Source organism: Suncus etruscus, chromosome 17 (assembly GCF_024139225.1).
Source record: "Suncus etruscus isolate mSunEtr1 chromosome 17, mSunEtr1.pri.cur, whole genome shotgun sequence".
Lineage (NCBI taxonomy): Eukaryota > Metazoa > Chordata > Mammalia > Eulipotyphla > Soricidae > Suncus > Suncus etruscus.
Window position 1 is genome coordinate 10,508,617 of NC_064864.1, and position 22,662 is coordinate 10,531,278.

Genomic DNA, 22,662 nt, shown 5'->3' on the forward strand with positions numbered 1-22,662 from the left:
TAATGCCTGGAGGCTCTAGGCAGACTCACTCGACCAGCACAGCTCACTCAGGAGAGAGCATGATAACTGTGGGTTAGGCTTCTCTAGCAATCACCAAGTTCAAAAGAAGACCTCCTTCAAATCCTGGCTATTATCAACCAGCGGCCTACCCTTAGAAACAAAATGCTTCAAGACTTTCAGGTTATTATTTTCAAAAAGAAAAAGATGGCATGCAGGTTGAAAACATATTGGTCCTTGTAAGACTCATTTTAGTCAGGAAAGTTCAAACTTGTCTTACTATAAATAGAATTCACTTGCATCACATTAACAGGCAGCCCACTGACTTCTCTGACTGTCCTTTATTCCCCTTGGAGACTTTATATGGTCCAGAATGAAGAAAGAAAATCGTACAGGAGTTCTACCAGCCAAGTATTTAAGTCATCTTTAGAGGAAGACTTTCAACAAATTCCTATTCTGCCACCTGGTCTCATGTCCAACAGGTTTCATTCCAGAGCTCCAAGTACGAGATCTGCTAGTCTAAAACTAAGTGTCCTTGGGGCTGGAGCAATTGTACAATGAGGAGGGCATTTGCTTTGCACACTGCTGACCCTGATTCCATCTCCAGCATCCCAAATGGTACCCTGACCAATGCCAGGAGAAATTCCTGAGTACAGAGCCAGAAGTAACACCTAAGCATTTCTGGATGTGGCCCCCAAACAATAAATAAATAAATAAATAAATAAATAAATAAATAAATAAAACTAAGTGTCCTTTATTTTTATTATGTACTTGGCAATGGAAATATACACACACACACATATATATGCTCTATACACAGATGTATACACATACTTTTCATCTATTTGAAAGATTGATTCTAACTCGAAATGTTTGAGGTGCTACATTAAAAATTCAGTACTTAATGAGAAGCAAAACAAATAATGTCTTAAAATTTTGTATATATAGTATGAAATATATTTTATAATATTGTATGATTTATAAACATCCCATATTTCACGCATTTTCAGCTTTTGTTACCTACTTTTTTGTTTGTTTGGGGACCATACCTGGTGTTTAAGGGTTACTTTTGGCTTTGTTCTCAGGGATAACACTTAATAGTGCTCAGGGGAGCATGTAGAGTGAAGCCAGGTCAGTCACCTGCCCCCAAACTCCTATAATTTAGAACAATTCACATCTTATTCTACCTCAAAAATAACCAAAGCTGCCATCTTGAACTACTGCTTCTGATATCCACAAAAATGTTTACATTAGCATACAATCAGATTATTAGTATGATTTTAATTCCTCTGTGTAATGTATAAATTGTTTTGAAATCTTAATAGTAAGATCTGTGTCTTAATGTTACAACAATAATAAGATACAACAATAATCTTTGTATCTCAGTATTTTTTTAATTAAGAGAAATTTTGACCGCTATAAAGATTAAGAAAATTAATCCATTCAGGGAGAACACTTTTATTTCTTTTAAATTAAGACCAATCAATCATTGAACTGGACCTTTCTAAGACTACTACATCTGAGCTAATTACAGAGAAATTACATGGTAATGTTAATTAATAGTAATTAGTGATAGTAATTACATCACTATCTAAGCCAGACTCTTGTTTCTTACTTAGTAAGAAGACTCATTTCACAAAGTCAATTTGGTTTTCCACATGATCTAATTATAACAATTATACACTTTCACCAGATACTGACTTACTATTAACCTTTGCCCTTTTTAAAATCACAATAGGGGAGCCAGGAAAAGATACCACAATTAGGGCACACTCATGCTTAATCTAGATTTGATTTTCAGTATCACATGGTCCCCTGAACATTGCCAGCTGCACTCCAGCACCTCCAGGGTGGCCCAGAGAACTTCAGTTAGTTCAGCAGGGCCAGAGCAATGTTGAGTTCTTTCATTAACCACAGCCCTACCAGCTCTAGAACTACCAGTGGAGTCCCTGAGTCACCTGAGCACTGCCTGGAATATCTCCACTCCCAAATCATAGTAACAATGAAAGTAATTCACTGCCCCCCCGAAAATGAAAGGATATGCAATGACATCTGCTGACTCAATGGAAGGAGACATAAGGCAGCCAGTGTGATTTAAAGCAGTTGAGCAAAATGACTGCCAAAATAAAAGCTAACACAGTATCATTAGATTCCACAATGTGCTTCAAGAACTTGGCCTAAAACCCAGGTCTTTTCATATCCAGAGGAAACAACAATAAAACTTATAAGATTAGCAGAATGGATGATGAGCAGACATTTACCTTTTTTTGACACCCACAACAGTGTTCAGGATTTAACTCCTGGCTATATGCTCAGGGATCAGTCCTGGTGGAACTCAGTGGACCTTACAGGAAGCCAGCAATGGATTCCCAGGTCAACTGCATGCAAGGCAAGCACCCTATCCACTATACAATCGCTCCAGCCCTACAGTCTCTTTCTTACCAATTTTCTTCTACTTTTTCGGTGACCAGACAAACTGCTAGTGCGTTGATTCTTCTCCCAAAATCTTTTAAGTAGCAAAATTATTCTTAGAAATATGAAAGAGTTGTGATCACATATTCACAATGAAATTTATTTTCAGGGTTCTAATGTGTTAATGGAGAAAATAATTCAGACCCCGTATATCGGCTTTATGGCCTAACAGTCCATTATAGCTTTTGAGGTTGGAACAAATCCTGCCATGCATCACAGTCTTCTTACCACATCTTGAGAACCATGACATCAAATACATTAAACCTGTACCCCTATTTAACATCTGACTTGTGAGCCCTGAGAATCTATTACCTTCTGAAACAATTACATTAAAACCTTGATAGAACCTACTTTTATTTCATTCGAATTTTGCCTTAAAATGTTTGTGCGTGAAAATCAATTAAATGAAACCAAAACTTAATTTCTATTTTTACAGATAGGGTCTATTCAACATATAAAAACTTATGGTTAGTGGACAAAGTAGACGTAACCTTAGAATCCACAATAGATTCAAGCAGTCCTGATTTACAACTACCTCATCCTCTATTTTTGAGGTACAGAAGGAGTCAAATGGTTTTCACAAAATTTTCTTAAGGACATTTTATTTACTACTTTCCAGCCTCAAAACAAAAGCAATTTATCTGCATATAAAATGAATGAGTTTGAGGGTAATAAAAATACACACCATAAGTCACCAGACAAACATGCTTATGTTAGTCTTATAGGTATCCCCTGTGAACACCATTGTTTATAGGTCATTTTCCAAATAACATATTAAAGTATACAAAATATCCCACATTTAAAATATGTGGCACATGTTTGGGGAGGAAATAACATGCATAATCAAATGCAATGGAAAACTTGGCTTTCATCAATCATGATGCTAACCGAACTGACTTGCTTGGCCCCTGGGATTCAGGATTCCTAAAACATTTCTGCTTAAATGTATCACATTAGTAAAAACAATCACTATATTCATCTCCGCCTAATGTACTGTAACACATTTTTTTCTCCAAGATCTGGCCATAGTCATTTCACAAGAGGAAAAATAAAGAACTGATTAAAAGGAAATAGGACAGACAGTGAGTAAGCCATGAACAACTGCCCAAAGAACTGTTAAAAATTTGGACAGATCACTTCCATGTGTTCCAAGTGAAGCTGCCATGAAAGATGGATGAAGAACTAGAGAAAACATTTGATAATGTTTATCTATCCCCCTTTCTTTTCGAAGCATCATTAAAGCCAAAGGATAAAAAAAAGTACAGTTCACTGAAGGATGTGTAAAATTTTAACACAGAAAACATTCAGGATAAATCCATCATTAGTTGTCTAATTTGTGATCCCATCAGCCAAAAAATATTAAAAAGCACTTCATGGGGCTGGCAAGATAGTACAACATATAAGGCCCTTGTTGACTGTAAGTCAACCGACCTAATTCAATCTCCAATTCCCGACACCAAATATGCTTCTTCCAGCCCACCAGGATCCCTCGGTGAAGAGCCAGGAGCAAGCCCTGAGCATAGCCAGCTGTGGTCCAACAGCAACAACAACAAAAAAAGGCGCTTTATATGCATTTAACACAGGACTGAGAATGCAAACATCACTTATTTCAAAGGTAAGATGATAAATCAGAATTTTCCTCTTTCCTGTCAATAATATATTTTGCTCCTATGACTTAGAATAATAAAAAGATCTATGAAGTTAAAATCTTTATGAAAAATTTGGTTCAAATCCCGGTGTCCCATATAGTTCCCCCATGCCTGCCAGGAGCTATTTCTGAGCAGACAACCAGGAGTAACCCCTGAGCACCGCCGGGTGTGGCCCAAAAACCAAAAAAAAAAAAAAAATATCTTTATGAAAAACAATGTGATTAAATCTTTTTTTCTGAAGATAGTTCTACAAAATCTCTTCCTTCAATATAATATAACTATATTATATTATTATAGTATTTGAATTATCTTTCCCAAAGGTTTTTAAGATCCTAACTTCATACCCCAAAATGTTTCATTTGTCACTGAAGATGTCATTAGTAAGATGAGCGCTTTAGAGTGATCACCAATTCAACAATATCAGTGTTCTTACAGAAAGAATATTTGGGCATTAAGAGGAACAAAAACTGGAAATGTCATATAAAGATAAAGGCAAATGTTGGGATAATGTGTTTACAAAAAGAAGCATCAAAGATGGCAAGCAAGCCACCAGAAGTTTGATAACACCCGATTCTTGGATTTTAAACTCCAGAACTGTAAGAACAGATTTCTGTAGTTTAAACCATCCAATTTGTAAAACAGTTACGCAGCCTGAACAAAATAATACAAAAACAGGAAGATGCTACACTTCGAACCAACATACAATTTTCTTTACAACACTGATAAAAGATTTGTATCGTGGGATTTCTTTCTATCAAGTTACATTTAGACATATGGCGACTCATGGTTTTGACCACAGATATGCCATAAAGAATAACAGAGATTTTTATTAGAAAAAAATCTTAATGTCAGACAGCATGGCAGCCTGGGATAGCACCAGCCATCAAGCTTGAACACTCTCCATAGAAGTAAAATCAAGGCCAAAGATAGAGATTAATGAGCTAAGATTCGATTCCTAGTACCTGGGCCCAGAGCACATGCAGAGTACATAGGAGTAGCCCCTGAATTCTGCCAAAGGTGACCCCCCCCAAGAAAAACAACAAACTTTTAAAAGTAAAATAATCTACTGTGACACACTATATTAGTGTGTTTTTCTGCTATAACTAATATCTTATTCTAATTGATTAACAGGGAAAATAACACTTTTCAAATACATGCAGAATAAGAATACATAGGAAAGTGGAGATAAAAGAATTCTTTATACTATTGGGTAAATACAACCACAAAAAAACACATCCGGGCTTTGAATTTAAGACCAGAGGCCAGCTGGTGGCCTTGGTAGTCCTTACAATACAATTTTAAACACTTTGTGAAAATCTACCCTATATTTTTTCAGTTTAAGTGAATTCCTTTTCGAATGACCCCAATATTTACTGTGCCAGGGCAGGAGGGAAAAAACAAAAAAGCAAACAGCACAAAACATTGTTTATTTTTTTATATATTATTTTTTTATCTTCATTTATTATCATCATTATTTTTATTTACCTATCTATTTTTGGTCGATTTCTCTGTTTGGGTGTGGTTATTGAACTTGTTGTCCCCAGTTATACCTATTTTTTTCTCTGCTTTCCTTTTCTTTCTTTATGTGCTATGTCATGTTTCTTATCTCAAGACCATGACGGGTTTTTTTTTGTTTTTTTTTTGTTTTGTTTTTGTTTTGTTTTGTTTTGTTTGTGGTGCTTATCGTTATTGTTGGAGTCCTCACTGGATATTTGACACTTCTTTTTATACTGGTGGAGTGTTTCATCTTCTTTTTCTCCTTCGTCTCTCAAATCGATGATGAGAGCCTCTAGAAGGATTCCGCCCATTTTCGGAGTATTAGACTTTTACCCCAGTTTATTACTTTTCTCTTTAAACAAAACCACGCAACTTGAACTAGCTAGACCTGCCTCCCAATTAGAGGGGGAAATAAGGAAGGCACCAAGACCAAACAGACGCAAGACTACTATGTAGTAGGATAGGTACATAGGAGACCACATATTCTAGCAGCCCTGGGGGTGAGGGAAGAGGATATGGGAAGTAGGACAAAAATGGAGGTGTAGAGAGGACAATTTGGTGATGGGAATCCCCCCTGATTTTATGTAAATATTTATCTAAAATATTATTGTCAACAATATGTAAGCCACTAGGATCAAAATAAAAATTATATTTAAAAAAATAGTATTGGGAACAATTGACTATAAACATATCGCTCTGATTTTACATACATTTTACTAGGAAAAAGAAAGGTAATGTGAAAAACTCATAAGCTGAGAAGACATCCTTCATGATTTAAATGTTTTTTTGTGTGTTCACACAGGGCAGTGTCCAAGGTCACTCATGGAATCAGGCAGTGTCAGGGAACAAACACAAATATCTGCATGCAGAACATCCACTCAGTCCAGTTATCTCTCCAGTCCAAGATTTAGATGTTTCTAATGGAATAAGTTAAATTTTAAAGTCTGCTCAAAAGAAGTTTTCATTTAGATGTTATATATCCCAGGTAAAAACAAAACAAACAAACAAGAAATAAAAAGCCTAATGAATAAATAGAGCCTTGAAATTTTTATTTATGATCCTGGGAGAAGAAAACATTTTTTTCAAAGACACCAATGACTAACAACGTCACCATTTTACTTTTTTTTCTTTTAAATATGACCCAAAATTGCAATATGTATTGCAACTAGAATGTATGTGACTTTAAGAATATTCCTCGAAGGCAAGTCAATACTTCTCACTATGTTCTATTGCAGAAGAACCATAGTATCTTCTTTGTGGTGAAAACACTAGCAATTTCTCTGGAAATGTGGAATGCTTGTCTTTTACTAAGTTAAAGGATTTTTTTAAACAGGGTTATTATCCAACAAATGGACACTGGCCCATCAGGAAGACACTTTCTGCTGAACTAAGAAAAAAAAATGAGGGCCAGAGCAATAGCACAGCAGATAGGGCACTAGCCTTGCACACAGTCAACCCTAGTTTAATCCTCCACATCCCATATTATGCCAATATACATATACACACACATATAAACCCTTATATACGCCCCTATATGTATATGGGATATATGGGGATATATGTATATACATTATATATACACATATAGGGATATATTATAATATATATTGTATATATACACATATATAGGGATACATATGTTTATATAGGGATGTTTATAAACATACACAGATATCCCTATATATCATCAGAAGTGATTCCTGAGTGCAGAGCCAGGAGTACCCCTAAGCACTACTGGGTGTGCCTCCTCCCCCAAAATGACAAAGTTAAAACCTACCCCCACTCTGTTATGCAGAGACCGCATTAAGCTGTGACCAGGAATGGAATCTGTAATTCCAATTTATAGCATGTGGGAAGCAGAGACTCGTGAATTTGAACATGTGTTTCCATTTAGACTGCTGGACTGTATATACGGCTACACACAAAGTGATAAATACTAGCAAATCTAAGAGGGAAGGTTCTTTATAACCATATACACTGTTTTCGTTCTGCTTTAAATGTGAATCACACAGAGCTGGATGGTTTTAGACATCTATCTGTAAGCTAAAGAAAAATGAAAAGCATATCCTTCCATAAACTTTATTTGAGCCAGTACAAACAACCTAAGGAAAAAAAATGGGCGATTTCTGCTCTTTGTCTTCTTGCTTTTCCTAGTGGCAAGCTTGCCCTGAGTAAAGGCAGGGCATTCCAAAATGCCTGAGAACTGAGTAAAAGTTGGATAGTAACTAATATCATATAATGCCAATTCTATGGCTTCAAGAATAGACCATAAATTTCATCAGTGGAAAACTTCAGTCTGATAAATTCTATTTGGCTAGCATGAGTTTTTAAGTATTTTAAACTCTTTTTTTTTTTTGGCCAAGGAGGATGTTGGACCACACCCTTCGGTAGCCCAGGGTTTACTTTGGCTCTGTACCCAGGGGTCACTTTTGCCAGAGCTCAGGGAACCATATGGGGTGATGGAAATTGAACCCAAGTTAGTGATGTGCAAGGCAAGTGCCCTGCCCACTTTACTACGTCTCCAGTTCCTTCCAACTCAAATTTATTTAGGATAGGCTCCCATGCATCAGTTAGGATAATATATCTCATTTTACATGCCATGAACCAGCCAAATGTGTGGGGTGTGAATTCACATGGTCTCCTACCTCTGAGCCTTCTTACCAATTTCTGTTTCTTTGCCCACAATACCCTTCCAATTCAACATGGCGACGCCTGCCCACTTCCTCACTTGCATCACTTCTCTTTGAAAAATCAGCAGAAGTGCTTTTCAGTCAATATGTGTCAGCCACTTGCTTACCTCTTAGAGTCCCAAACTTCAAGGCTATGTTATCTCTCCAGTGTATTGCACAAAGTCCATGGTAAATAAATACAATCATGATGAAGAATAACAATACAAGTATCAGCTTTGGAGTTGTTTATTTTAGATAAAAGACTTAATTTGAAACAAAAAGTTGACCATAATCAATTATTCTCCATAGGTCTCATGATTTGCTCCAATATCATATAAAAGGGCAGATCAAGTCTGCTTATAAAAGCCACGTCTGGTTCACACAGAACTTTCCAAAAGGCTCAAAAAGCCTGTTGCAATATTTAACTCCATTTAGTGGATCTTTGTTTGAACACATGTTATTTTGTGGATCCCCACAGGAACACAGACATACTACAATCGAGTAAACAAGAGAATAAATGTTAAAATGAACAATCTCTTTATAAGGATAAGCAACTTCCCTTAGATAAAACACAATTTGGAAAAAAAAAAGTTGAGTAGAATCAATTATTCAATTATTCTTCATAATTGTTTATTCCACTAGTCCTGTGGCCTCCCTAAATGCCAGAACTTTCTGAGGCATCGGGGAAAGGATGAACATAGGTGACCAATTGAGAGCAAGTTAATCTAGAGGTATGTCTCTTGTAAATTATAATAACCCAGTCCTGGATTTATCAGAAATGAGGAAGGGGCCTGAAAGATAGCACACCGGTTGGGCATTTGCCTTGCATGTGGCCGACCTGGGAGGAACCTGGTTAGATTCCCGGCATCCCATTATGGTCCCCCAGCCTGCCAGGGGTGATATCTGAGTGCAGAGCCAGGAGTAAACCCTGAGCATTGCTGGGGGTGGCTCCAAAACTAATCAATCAATAAAGTTTAAAAAAAAATGAAATGAGGAAAGCTGACAAGGGTTGTTCTCCACCTCTTAAATCAATCATCACGTATATATTTAGAAAAAAAAGAAAAGGTGGCCATAAATGAAGATAATTAGTATAGCATTTGGCTGGTTTTCTGTATGAAAAGCTGATTTGGCAGTCTTCACTACATCCAAGCAGAAATGTCAGACTCACCCCAGAAGGATCCTTCTTAGAATTTTTCAGTCCCAAACTATATCTTAACCTCTCTTCCCCCTAAATATCTCTAGCTAACTTAGTAAAATCAGTTCCCCCATAATATTAAAGGGGAGTTTCTGGCTGAGACCACAACATTTATTCTTTTTTTTTTTTTTTGTGGTTTTTGGGTCACACCCGGCAGTGCTCAGGGGTTATTCCTGGCTGTCTGCTCAGAAATTGCTCCTGGCAGGCACGGGGAACCATATGGGACACCGGGATTCGAACCAATGACCTCCTGCATGAAAGGCAAACGCCTTACCTCCACGCTATCTCTCCGGCCCCCCAACAACATTTATTCTTAATTATCACAGAAGGGTGTTAAAAGCTACTTACCTTTTGAAAAAAGTCCTCCCCACTTTTGCCTTTTCCTTCAGCAGCAGCTGCAAATTAAAAAAGAAAAGAAAAAAGCAAACATTTAAAATTGTTTCTTGATCAACTTTAAGTCTTCAACCAAGTTATCAGGCATGTGAAAACAAAAGTAAATAAAACCAAAGCTGAACATCTGCTAATAAGCCTTGAATATGATGTAAAAGTTGAAAGAATAAACAGCAAATAGATTTTCTATCTTTAGATTTCGCACTGCCTTTTTCGTGTGAAAAAAAAAGGCGTCACAAATCTTCACATATTTAATATGTTATTAAACCATATCATAGTGATGTCTGATTACAGAAATGGAAAGCAACTGATATACAATGCCAAGAAGATGATCTCCTTTCATAGTTAAGAATCTATCTGCAGTTAGAGAAATAACTACACTGAAAACTATCATAACAATGTGAATGAATGAGGGAAAAAGAAAGCCTGTCTCGAGTACAGGTGTGGGTGGGGTGGGGAGTAGGTGATCTAGGAAATTGGTGGTGGGAATCCTGCACTGGTGAAGGGGGTGTTCTTTACATGACTGTAATCATACAAGTACAATTATATTTGTAATCACGGTGTTTAAATAAAGATAATTTTTAAAAAAAAAGAATGCTTTGCAGAACTAAAAATGTCAAGGGAAAATAATATGTAATAAGATAAAAAATGATAGTATAATATAAAATAAGAAGAAAGTTTTGCCTATAGAATAACATGAGTGTTATTTATTTCTTTTTCTTATTTTTAGATTTTACAGATCCTCTACTTTCAACTTATATCATTATAAAACAATAATAAATCAATAATTGTGGTGCTTTTAATGAAAACAAAATAAATATAAATCATTTTACTTTAAAAGAATCTATCTGGAAAAAAAATCCACTAACAAAGTAAAGCAGCCATAAGGAGCAAACTTGAATTAAAAAAAATCCGGGCCTGGAGAGATAGCACAGCGGTGTTTGCCTAGCAAGCAGCCGATCCAGGACCAAAGGTGGTTGGTTCAAATCCCGGTGTCCCATGTGGTCCCCCGTGCCTGCCAGGAGCTATTTCTGAGCAGACAGCCAGGAGTAACCCCTGAGCACTGCCGGGTGTGGCCCAAAAACCCCCCCAAAAAAAAAATTCCAAAGCCTATTCTTTCTAAATAAACATGTAAGTGATCCCAGTTAGAGCAACTACATAGAGACAGAATTTAAGGCAAAAACAAAAGCAATGCCTTGAGGGCACTTCTACTCTGCCACCCTTTGGGCTATTCCAATATAAAGGTGAAATTAGTATAGAAGGGCCCTACAAAGATGGCACACTTGTTTGCCTGTGAAAAATGCTTATCAGAGGCCAGAGAATTAGTAGTCTAGAGTGTGCTTGCCTTGCATGTAGCTGACCCACGTTCGATCTTTGGCACCTCACATGGTCCCCATAAGCTCACCAGGAGTGATCTCTGAGCAAAGAACCAGGAGTAAGTCCTGAACACAGGTGGGTAGGGCCCAAAAATAAGTCAAACAAAAACTGTATACCACAGCAGAAAGATCTGGAGGGGGAAAAAATTTTCTACTGACATTGAGAAAACTCTTCTTGGAAAAGAATGTTCTGAATCAAGGATATTTTCAAAGGTTTATCAAATAAAGCAGATAGTCACCCTCAGCCCAATGAGATACTCACAACTTGGAATTTATCAGCTTAAAAATCCTGATAAGACCACATTTTAAACACAGAAATTTCCTTTAGAACCTCATGACAAATTCATTACACCACAACCTAGAAATTCCCATTTATTATAAGCTCAGTTAAGCAAACTTCAGAGAATGGCCTTTCTGGGTGAATTAAAAAGGGGATAATTTCTTTATTTAGAGACAAACTAAAAACAGTTCTTCCAGAAAAAAAAAATATGTACATTGAATGAGAATCCTGCACCTTTAGTATCATGATTCCAGGGGAAACTGGAGCCAAAAATGGCAAATTCAAACCAAAGTCTTGGCTCTTTTTCATTCCCCACTGTCTATGAACAAGAAACTCTCCAAATCAGAGCCTTATTTTATCCCTAAGTCCTGATAAATACCCATTTCCAAAAGCCACAAATATCCAAGTATAGTCATGAAGAGAGATGACTGTCACAGGTTCAGACCATGTTTGAACACTGCCACTTTCCAGGTAATGTCCTTCCTAGATTGCCAGCTCCCTGAAGGACTTTTTGCCAAGGGAATGGCTTCAAAGGGCTGAAGCACATGCTTCACATCAAAGCCTCAACTTCAATCCCTGAACTCACCTGATTTGCCATGCTTTGGGTCAAAGAAGCCCCTGAGCACCACTAGGTTGTGGTCTTAAAAGGGGAATTACAAAAAAAACAGTGGGACCTACAGGACTTCTTCTGACCCCGCACAAGCCAAGTTATCAAACCCATTAAAGCCAATCAAGGGTTTCGAAAACACTGTTGTACAAAATAGTCTCCCTCAACAAAGGCTGATCCTTCTAGGGTCAACTTCAAGAACTCATTTCTCAAGTTTATTCTGAAATCCTTAATATAAAATAAAATTGCCTGGGAAAGAGAGATTGACTGTTTCCATATAAAATGAAGTACTTAATATTTACTTGTTTTATAGACTAGAGAAGAACTAAAACCTGCTCGGTCAGTTATACCACCTAAGTTCTGTGATAGTGAATCCATGTAGGAATCCCCATTCAACTATCAATATTCAACTGCTCGCACTGGCTCATATATTCAAAACTACCCAGTGGGTAAGATAAACCCAAAATTAAAACTCAACTCTACTGACATCTTGTCAGTAGAAAACTTGTCACAGTCAAATCTATCCAAGTTAAATTTATTTTGTGATTTACCAATTCTCATTTCAGACAAGTCACCAAGAAAACATGTGCCCTCCTATATTCACTGCACATTATTCATTTAGCTAAAATCTGGAAACCACCCCGGTGTCCAAGAACAGATGACTGGATAAATTAATGGTGACACATATATACAAAGGAATATGACTCTGTTATATATATGTATATATATTAATATTTTTATTTAAGCACCTTGGTTACAAACATGATAATTATGGTTGGGTTTCAGTCATATAAGATGACACCTCCCTATCCCATCACCAGTGCAACATTCCCATCACCAATGTCCCAAATATCACTCCTCCCCTCCCCGCCCCCATCTGTACTCTAGACAGGCTTTCTATTTCCCTCATATAGTCTCATTGTTAGGATAGTTCGCAATGTAGTTATTTCTCTAACTAAACTCATCCCTCTTTGTAGTGAGGTTTATGAGATGGGCTGTAACGTCCAGCCCTCCTCTCTTTTGTCTCTGAAAATTATTGAGAAATGTTATAAATTTTTTTAAAAAAAGATAAAAATCAAGCACTTTTCCAATAGATGGATAGGTCTGTAGCATATCATGCTCAGTGAAGTTAGTCAGGAAAAGATGGATCCAGAATGATCTCTCATGTGTGGGATAAGAAACATAAGCCATGGAACAACTAATGGCCAAAGACAACAGAAAGTAAGAAATGGTTTATAGAGCTAAGTTGGGGAGCGATTCTGCTGAGGTTGTAGTGTTGCAATGTGATATGCACGAGACCCTATCATTAACAGTATTGTTTAAGTGCCCCAAATTAAAGATATTAAATTAAAAAAGAAAAACATCTCTCTTTATTCTTTAACCCAGTTCTAAGTCATCTACTCCTAGACATAAGTAATGGGTTCTCCTATAGAGACCATTTGAGATTTGTTAAGAAAACATGAGACGGGGCTGGAGAGATAGCATGGAGGTAAAGCGTTTGCCTTTCATGCAAGAGGTCATCAGTTCGAATCCCAGCGTCCCATATGGTCCCCCGTGCCTGCCAGGAGCAATTTCTGAGCATGGAGCCAGGAGTAACCCCTGAGCACTGCCGGGTGTGACCCAAAAACCACAAAAAAAAAAGAAAAGAAAAGAAAACATGAGACACAATAATATCTTGATACCATTTTCTTTCGATTACGTTTGGAGAGGGAGAAATGAAACCGGTAAAATAAGCAATGCATACCTGATCTCAAAGCATTCCTGAACTCTGAGTTTTTATAATATTCTGTGGTATAACAATTCTGATCTTCACATTCTCATACATTAATAAGAACCAGTCTTTTATTGTACAGTAACAGTAGATGAACATGCATATAATGGTTTACCAAGCTTTTCTTCTGTCTTTACAATATGATTCCTGCCTGATGTTCCAAAATGTAAACATATTCATTGTAAAAACCCTGAATTATTCCTGCCAACAAAAGCAACTGTCTTTGTTTGTATGACCCAGAACTCTGGGAATAAATTACTTCAATACTACTGAAACATGGCTGGCTGATGTGCAGGTAAAGCAGTTCACATTTTAAGCTGAACAATTCACTTTTATGTTTATTATAATTTTACTAATGCTTTGCCAGATTACATTTCATATTTTTGCTTCCCAAGGAATATGGGATAGCAAAAGTCATAGCCAATAAAAACAGGCAAAGTTGAAACAGGTGTAAACTATTATAGTCCCCCCTCAACTCCAGGGAAGGCAACTAATTACTGAATAAAAGGGGAAAGGCTTAATTTTAAATTCTTCATAGGGCATATGGAAACTTCTGTTTAAATACCCCTTTCATTATGAAATGCTTTTCCATCATAGCATCTCATGTTTTATGGTGCCAAAGCTACAAACACAAGGATTATGTATCTCATACTTAAAACATAGTAAGAAATATCTTTAAACATTCCCTTGGTAGGCATTTTCTGTGCTTCCATGGCATATGAACAAGAAAATTCAAGTTTAAATTATGAAAAATACAACAAAATTCTTCCCATCTGTAAAAACTGAGGGCATTCTTTCCTTTAAAATTTTTTTTCAATCTAACCATAGCACTTGTTACAGGCATGATTCTAGAATCCCTGGGTCACCTGAAAAGCAAACACTCAAGAAAAATTTAAGACCCTAATTTATTGAATCAATTTCATTTATAAACTGAAATAGTTAATACTATATATTTATTTTGTATATTACAATTTTCAGAAAGCCCTCTGAAAAAATGAGTCAACACAATAATTTCTATTTTCTCCCAAGAAATTATTTTATGTTCATGAATGTTATCTAGCACTCGACTTTTACAAAGCTCTAAAAAAATGAAGAGCTAGAGGTTTTCAATTTGGGGGTTTGTTTGGATTTGTTTGTTCATTTGTTTGGAGGGCACACCCAGCTGTTCTCAGGGCTTACTCCTGGCTCCGCTTTTAGGAAGTACTCTAAGTTGGTTCGGGGGACTGCTCCTGGGTCAGTCACACAAATGCAAGACTAAAAACACTACTCACTGTACTATCACTCCAACCTAGAACTACAGACATTAATTTCTTTAATCTTCTATTCTCAATTATCAGCAATCAAATTTTTAATACAACAGCCAAAATATTTTAATGGAGTCATTTTATTATGAAGATTTATTTGGCCACACTTTATAATTTTAACTGAAAAATTTAGCCAGTAATCAAACAGCTCTTAGCAACAAGATATAAAGCAAATCTCCTTCAGGTTAAGTCGAGTGTTGGTCCTAGATTGGAAATCTGAAACTTTCAAGTGACATAAAGCAAACTACATACTGGGTAGCAAAACACATGGAAAATGAGAAGTCCCAGGACTAACAGTCTCCTATAAAAGGCTGTAAATAGTGTATTATATTGATTGATTTGCATACCATCCTTGCATCTTTGGAATGAAGCCTACTTAGTCATGGTGTATGACCTTCTTGATGAGAAACAGAATAAATATTTATTAGTATAATATAAATAATTATATAAATATGAATAATCAATATAAGTCAATAGAATAATAAATATTTTGTCTGCATCTTAAAATTTGTGAGCACTTCATACTTTATATGAATTTTATTTTCACATTCCTATAAGTTGCTAAGCTATATTTGGAAATGAATAATCTATTGTTTTTGTTTCGTTTTTAGTTTTTTGGTTTGGGACCACATCCAGCAGTGTTCAGAGCTTACTCTTGGCTCTGTGCTCTGAAATCTCTCCTGGATGTTTTATGGAAGGGAAGGGATCGAACCTTTGCTGGTGGCACATGCGCTCCCTGTTGTATTATCACTCTAACTCCACAGTCTGTCGTTTTCCTATTGTTCTTTCTTTGTTTCTGTTTTTCTTTTTTCTTTTGAGGGTGACACCGGGCAGAGGTGCTCAGGGGACCGTAGAACCTCCGGTATTCCAAGTACGTGTTACAGCCCTTTGATCTCACTCTCAGTCTTTGAGATTCTATTTGAGATACACCTACTGTTCCCTGATATTTTTCAATCACTTTTTTAATTAAAAAAAAAAGTTCTCTACTCTGAGGGCTTGACATAGCCAAAACATTTTTAATGCATGTTCAAATTTGTAGTAAATGGTGTCATTGTTAATGTCATAAACCACAGTAAATGTTAGGAGTTCCAGACATCACTCAAAATTCTTTGTTTCCTCCAAGTTCAGTAAATAAATCAAATTCATCTATCCTTTTTTTTTTTTAACTCTTTCGTGTGTTAGATTAAAATAAAAATGGTGATACTATAGAGGTTACAGAGTGAGGCACCTGCCAACCCGAGGCACCATATATGGTGCCTCAAGCCAGGATTGATCCTGATTAATCCTAAACACAGAGCCAGAGGTAATCAATGAAGACTACCAGATATGGTCAAAATCAATATGAAAAGAGGCAAATTTTGTCTCAGTAGTGACTAAAATAGTTTTAAGATTTATAGAAAGATCTCAGATATGCATAGAAGTATATGTATATATTCATTGACAAATAATTTATATGCTAAGGAAAAGACTTAATAGGCAAAAACCTGAGCCATAAGACAAGCGGGTAGTGTGTTTGCCTTGGCATGCAGCTGACTCGGGTTCTATCCCAGGCATCTCATATAGTCCCCCAAGCAATGCCAGGAGTAATTCCTGAGTGCAAAGCCAGGAGTAACCCTGTGAATTGCCAGGTGTAGCTCAAAAAAAAAAAAGATTTAATGAGCAAACACCAAAATCTCAGTGCTATTTAACTGATGAGGGTACAAGATAACTTATTGTCTTACTCTATTTTTCAGCATACTCTTATCCCAGAAAACACTCTAAAGGAAAACACACACACACACACACACACTAGAAATCCTCCTCTTTCCTATCTGCAAGTGAGCCACGGTTTATGGTCACAACACATTTATTCAAATGTGAATAAAGAGATAACATGAATAATGCAATGATCAAATATGGACGTGAAAAATTGATAAAATCATACCAAATAAAGAACACCCGAGACTTCATATAAACTAGTACTTTTACTACTCTTAACACTGTTGTAAATTCTCTATTAAGTCATCTGACAATACCTACCTGCAGAAAGACCCCACAGGTGAGAACAATAAAAAAATCTAAAGTTGAAAAGCCTACGTAATTCCATCTAAATCTAATAGCTAGCTACAATAACGAAGAAAAATATCTATGTATACATTTCTACTTATAGACAACTGTTTATAAGACCATTACATGAATCATGGAGTAAAATTATTTTAATAATTTATTTTAAAATAAAATAATAATTTTGGGGGCTGAAGCGGTGGCATAGCGGTAGGGTGTCTGCCTTGCATGAGTCAACCTAGGAAAAACTGCGATTCAATCCGCTGGCATCCCATATGATCCTCCAAGTGAGGAGCGATTTCTGAGTGCCTGGAATATTCTCTGAGCATCACCGGGTGTGGCAAAAAACAAACAAATAAATAAATAAATAAAATAATTTTAATAATATTTTAATTATTTTAAATTTAAATTTTAAATTTTAATAATATTTTGATTATTTTAATGATTAAATTGCTGGTTTTATAATAAAATTATTTTAATAATAATTTTAAGATAAAATAAATTATTGTTAATTGGTTCTTTCTAACTTGAGTATATAAGAGAAGAATCCCTATATAGAACATGAACATTGAAGTAAAACTCCACGAAAATTTAAAAATATCCACTGAGGCTATTTTTTTAAAACTTCATTTTCCACAAAATTTTCTTTTTTTATTTAAACTTTATTTATTTATTTATTTTTATCAACTTACTGGTTTTTGGGCCACACCCAGTGGTGCTCAGGAGTTACTTCTGGCTCTGCGCTCAGAAATCATTCCTGGCAGGCTAGGAAACCACATGGGATGCTGGAAATTGAACCCTCTCGGGTCAGCTGCATGCAAGGCAAATGCTCTACCACTGTGCTATCTCTTCGGCCCCAAAATTTTCAATAGAAATAAAAGCTAAAAGGATTGTAGTGGACGTAGGATGGGAAGATGGCAGTCTTGATTTATTCAGCAGTGGTGTTCTATTGCTGGATATTATACATCTGTTAAGCCCAACAATGTTTAACTAAGCCTTTACAATTGGCTAAACCCTTTATATACATTTCAGGATGAGGACTTCAAGATATTTCTTTTCCACCTTTTCCTTCCTGGAGGCAGTAAAGCTCTGCCCACACTCTGGGGCTGGAAGAAATCTAAGAAGATGGTGGGCCAGCCACACTCAGGGCATAGAGGCAGCCTGCAGATAAGTCAAGGCCAGTCTTTCTCCCTCATCTACAGGCTTTGGATTTCTAAAAGCATCAGCTGCTGTCAAATTCTGGAAACCAAATATTCACAAAAATCTCCGAAGATCTAAATTACATTAGTTGCTGCTTCAAAAAAATGAACTTAAACTCCTCAAGCAACTTCAGCTAAGAGTTTATGCAGACCTCAAATTATTTGCCATACCCATGAAGACTTCCTGGCATACTCAAGATGGCAAGAGTGTGTCAACCTAGTCTCAGCCCAGCTGATTAACAGAACTTTGGTCCTGTTTGTTTGTTTTGTTTTGTGTTGTTTTGAAGTCACACTTGGCTCAGGACTTACTCCTGGTCTGTGCTCAGAAATTGCTTCTAGCAGGCTCAGGGAACCATATGGGATGCTGGGGATTGAACCCAGTCCGTTCCAGGTCTTCTGTGTGCAAGGCAAATGCTCTACTACTGTGCTATCACTCAGGTCCCTCGAGCCCTTTTTATTACATAAACAATCCCTGAGGTACATTTATTCTTGTCTGGGGTCAAGAATATTAACTTTCAGCTCTGAGTCTATTAAATATCATTTATTTTTAAAATTCATACACTTCTGCTTTATCAGAAGCTGCCTTCCATATGGTTTATTTGAATTGTTAAAACATCACAGATATTTTCTTCTGTAATCTTATAGAAATACAGTTCTAGAGAACAGACAACTACTTGTGACTATCTAAACACTTTACCTGTGACTAGTTGAAATCAGAGGAACTTTAAGGATCAGTTACACATTGCATGTCAAAGACTTAGTATGAGAAAAAATTTTTGTTTTTGATTTTGGGTCACACCTGGCTTGACACTCAGAAATCACTCCTGGCAGGCTTGGGGAACCATATAGAATGCTGGGATTCGAACCACTGTCCTTCTGTGTGCAAGGCAAATGCTCTACTGCTGTGCTATCTCTCTGGCCCAGTGTGAGAAATTTTTTAACATGTTGAAATGGTTTTATTTTATATATTGGTTTAAAGCTATTATTTAAATTAATCTCTGTTTTGTTTTGCTTTCATATAGTTATAGAACCTTAAGTTATATTTTTGTCTCACATCATATTTCCCTTGTGCAGTGCTATTATAAATGATAATACTTTACTTTGCTATTTCCCAAAGAGAAATAAAAAGATTCAAATAGAGGATGGCCATAGGTTACAAGGAAAAACAAAAAAAATTCCAGTATTTAATAATATTATATAATATTACACGGGGCCAGTGTGGTGGCACTAGAGGTAAGACATCTGCCTTGCAGATACTAGCCTAGGATGGACTATGGCTTGATCCCCTGGTGTCCCATATGGTCCCCCAAGCCAGGAGCGATTTCTGAACGCATCGCCAGGAGTAACCCCTGAGCGTCAACAAGTGTGACTCAAAAACAAAAAACAAATAATATATTATAAATTATATTTTAATTATATAAATTAAATGATAAATATTTTGAATAAGTCTCTCTCCCTCTCTCTCCTCCAAATATGAGTTAGCTGCTTGAAATCAAAGCTGTATCTGACTTTTGCTTCCCAACTACACTTTGAGGAAGTGAAAGGGTTGGTAGGTCCTTTTAAAGTAGTAAAATACAAATAAAATAAATAACATTAGTGATAATTTTCTTAATATCTAACTTTGGACCAAGTCAAAACCATAAAACTATTTGAAAGTTTATGAGGATGATTATTTGATGAAGTGAATGTTGTACTTCTATTCTATTTCTAATAACATGGCAATGAGGCGAGTCAACTGTTTTAAATAAAAAGCAAATATGCTCCAGGCACATTTAAACATCGAGTTATTATGGGACTGGAGCAACAACACAATGGTGGGACATTTGCCTTGCACACAGCCAACACGGGATGACCCAGGTTCGATTTCTGGCATCCCACATGTCCCCAGAGCCTGCCAGGAGCAATTTCTGAGCCCAGAGCCAGAAGTAACCCCTGTGCACTGCCAGGTGTCACCCCAAAACAAAAACAAAAACAAATAATAAAGATCGAGTTAATTTCCATGTTATATAACTTAGATTTATTCAAGACCATGAACAGTCATGAGAAATACTTGTTAGGATTAAAATATGCTCCCAGTTATTTCACATGTTCTGTTTTAATGAATGTCACAATTCAGATCCAGAATTGAAGCAATTATGGATTGGAGACCATATTTATGTAGCCATATCATGTGATGAGAGGGCCATCAGCAGTTAGTCACTTTGAATGCACTTGGCAGAAAAGGTCCTTTCCCAGTTGACAGGCATTAGACAAGAAATTCCACCAAAGCATAAGAGATTTATAGGTCACTCTAATATATTCAAATATGGGTTTGAGGGGGAAAAAAACCAAGAGGTACATGGAGAAAAAAGTGAGAGGTGGAAGAAAAGATAAGAGAAGGAACAAAAGAAAGAGAGAGAGAGAGAGAGAAAAGAGAAGAGGAGGGGCAAGGGGCTGCAGAGACTGTACAGAGGTTAAGAGGCTTGGTTAGGTGCTTACCTTGCATGCAGGTGGCTCAGATTCAAATCCTGGCACATCACATAGCCCCCCATGTAATGCAAGAAGTGATTCTGAACACACAGCCAGGAGTAAGCCCTGAGCACTGGCTGGGTTTGGCCCCCAAACCAAAAGATAAGAAAATAAAGACAGGCAAGGAGGAAGAAAATGGGGCCAGAGCAGTGGCGCAAGTGGTAGGGTGTATGCCTTGCACGCACTAACCTAAGACGGACTGTGGTTCGATCCCCTCGTGTCCTATATGGTCCCCCAAGCCAGGGGCAATTTCTGAGCACATAGCCAGGAGTAAACCCTGAGTGTCACCGGAGGTGGCCCCCCCATAAAAAGAAGAGAAAGAAAAAAATGAAGAGGAAGATAACAGAGGATGGGAATAAAAATGGAACTGGATCAGAAGACAATGGAAGGGGAGGATGGAAGATGGAGGCAGGATGGAGACAAAGGAGCATAAGGAAGGAATAGATAGGGAGCAGGGGGAGATGGGGGAAAGTTGTGTTAAGTTTACAGTTTATGGTATCAGAAAGAAAGGAAAAGTAACACATCCAGGTAATTTTTAAAGACATCTTTAGAGAACAACAAAGAAAATATTGTGTAAATGAAAAAAAAATAAAAAGGAAAAGAAAAAACACAATTCTAGGGCCCTGAGAGATAGCACAGCGGTGTTTGCCTTGCAAGCAGCCGATCCAGGACCAAAGGTTGTTGGTTCGAATCCCGGTGTCCCATATGGTCCCCTGTGCCTGCCAGGAGCTATTTCTGAGCACACAGCCAGGAGTAACCCCTGAGCACTGCCAGGTGTGACCCAAAAACCAAAAACCAAAAAAAAAAAAAAAACACACAATTCTACTCAAGACTGGAAAGTATTTACATTTCGCCACCAAAGAGAACACAACAACGTAAGTTTTCCTTTGTTTGTTTTAATTTGGGGGCCACACCCAGTGGCACTAAGAGGGTTTTTCCTTGCTCTACACTCAGAAATCACTCCTGGCAAGCTGGCAGGCTTGGGGAACCATATGGGATGCAAGGGATCAAACCCAGGTCAGCCACATACAAGGCAAACACTCTTCCCACTGTGCTATCGCTCCAGCTCCAGGAAAGCCCATTTTTAAATATAAAGACAAGAGTCTAAAACAACTAACCAAAGCTCCAGAAAGAAAACAAAAGTCTCTAAACTAAGCAGGGAGTCTCAGAGAAACAAACTAAAATATATCCAGAATTAGTTCTTCCACTACCTGGTAATATCTTCCACTACCAAATGAGGAACCAAGTCAAGAAACGAAAGACACTCTCTTGAATGTAAGAAATGGGAAATTAAATATAGGAAAGGGGGAAAAAAATTCCCAGGATGAAAGCAAAAAAAAAAATTTTTTTCATGGGTGTTAGAGAAATTTCATGTTAACAGCTGTGCAGTTTCCTCACAGAAGGCAATCAGGAATAAAAAGGCTTCAGGATTAACTATCTAACATCTTGGCCATGTGGGAAATTATCCTGATAGGTCATATGGTGAAAGAAGAGCTAAGAAAGAAATATGATGGGGCCGGGCGGTGGCGCTAGAGGTAAGGTGCCTGCCTTGCCTGCGCTAGCCTAGGACGGACCGCGGTTCGATCCCCTGGCGTCCCATATGGTCCCCCAAGCCAGGAGCGACTTCTGAGCACATAACCAGGAGTAACCCCTGAGCGTTACCGGGTGTGGCCCAAAAACCAAAAAAAATAAAATTAAATTAAAA

At 37.1% G+C, this 22,662-nt stretch overlaps 1 protein-coding gene across 1 annotated transcript in view; it reads right to left on the reverse strand.

The window, feature by feature from the left end:
* The window catches only part of BICC1 (BicC family RNA binding protein 1), a 309,226-nt gene that overhangs the window by 207,190 nt on the left and 79,374 nt on the right, over positions 1 to 22,662 (reverse strand). The window contains exon 2 of the mRNA XM_049790533.1: positions 9,828 to 9,874. Coding sequence (XP_049646490.1) covers positions 9,828 to 9,874 — 47 coding nt within the window. The remainder of the gene's footprint in view (positions 1 to 9,827; positions 9,875 to 22,662) is intronic.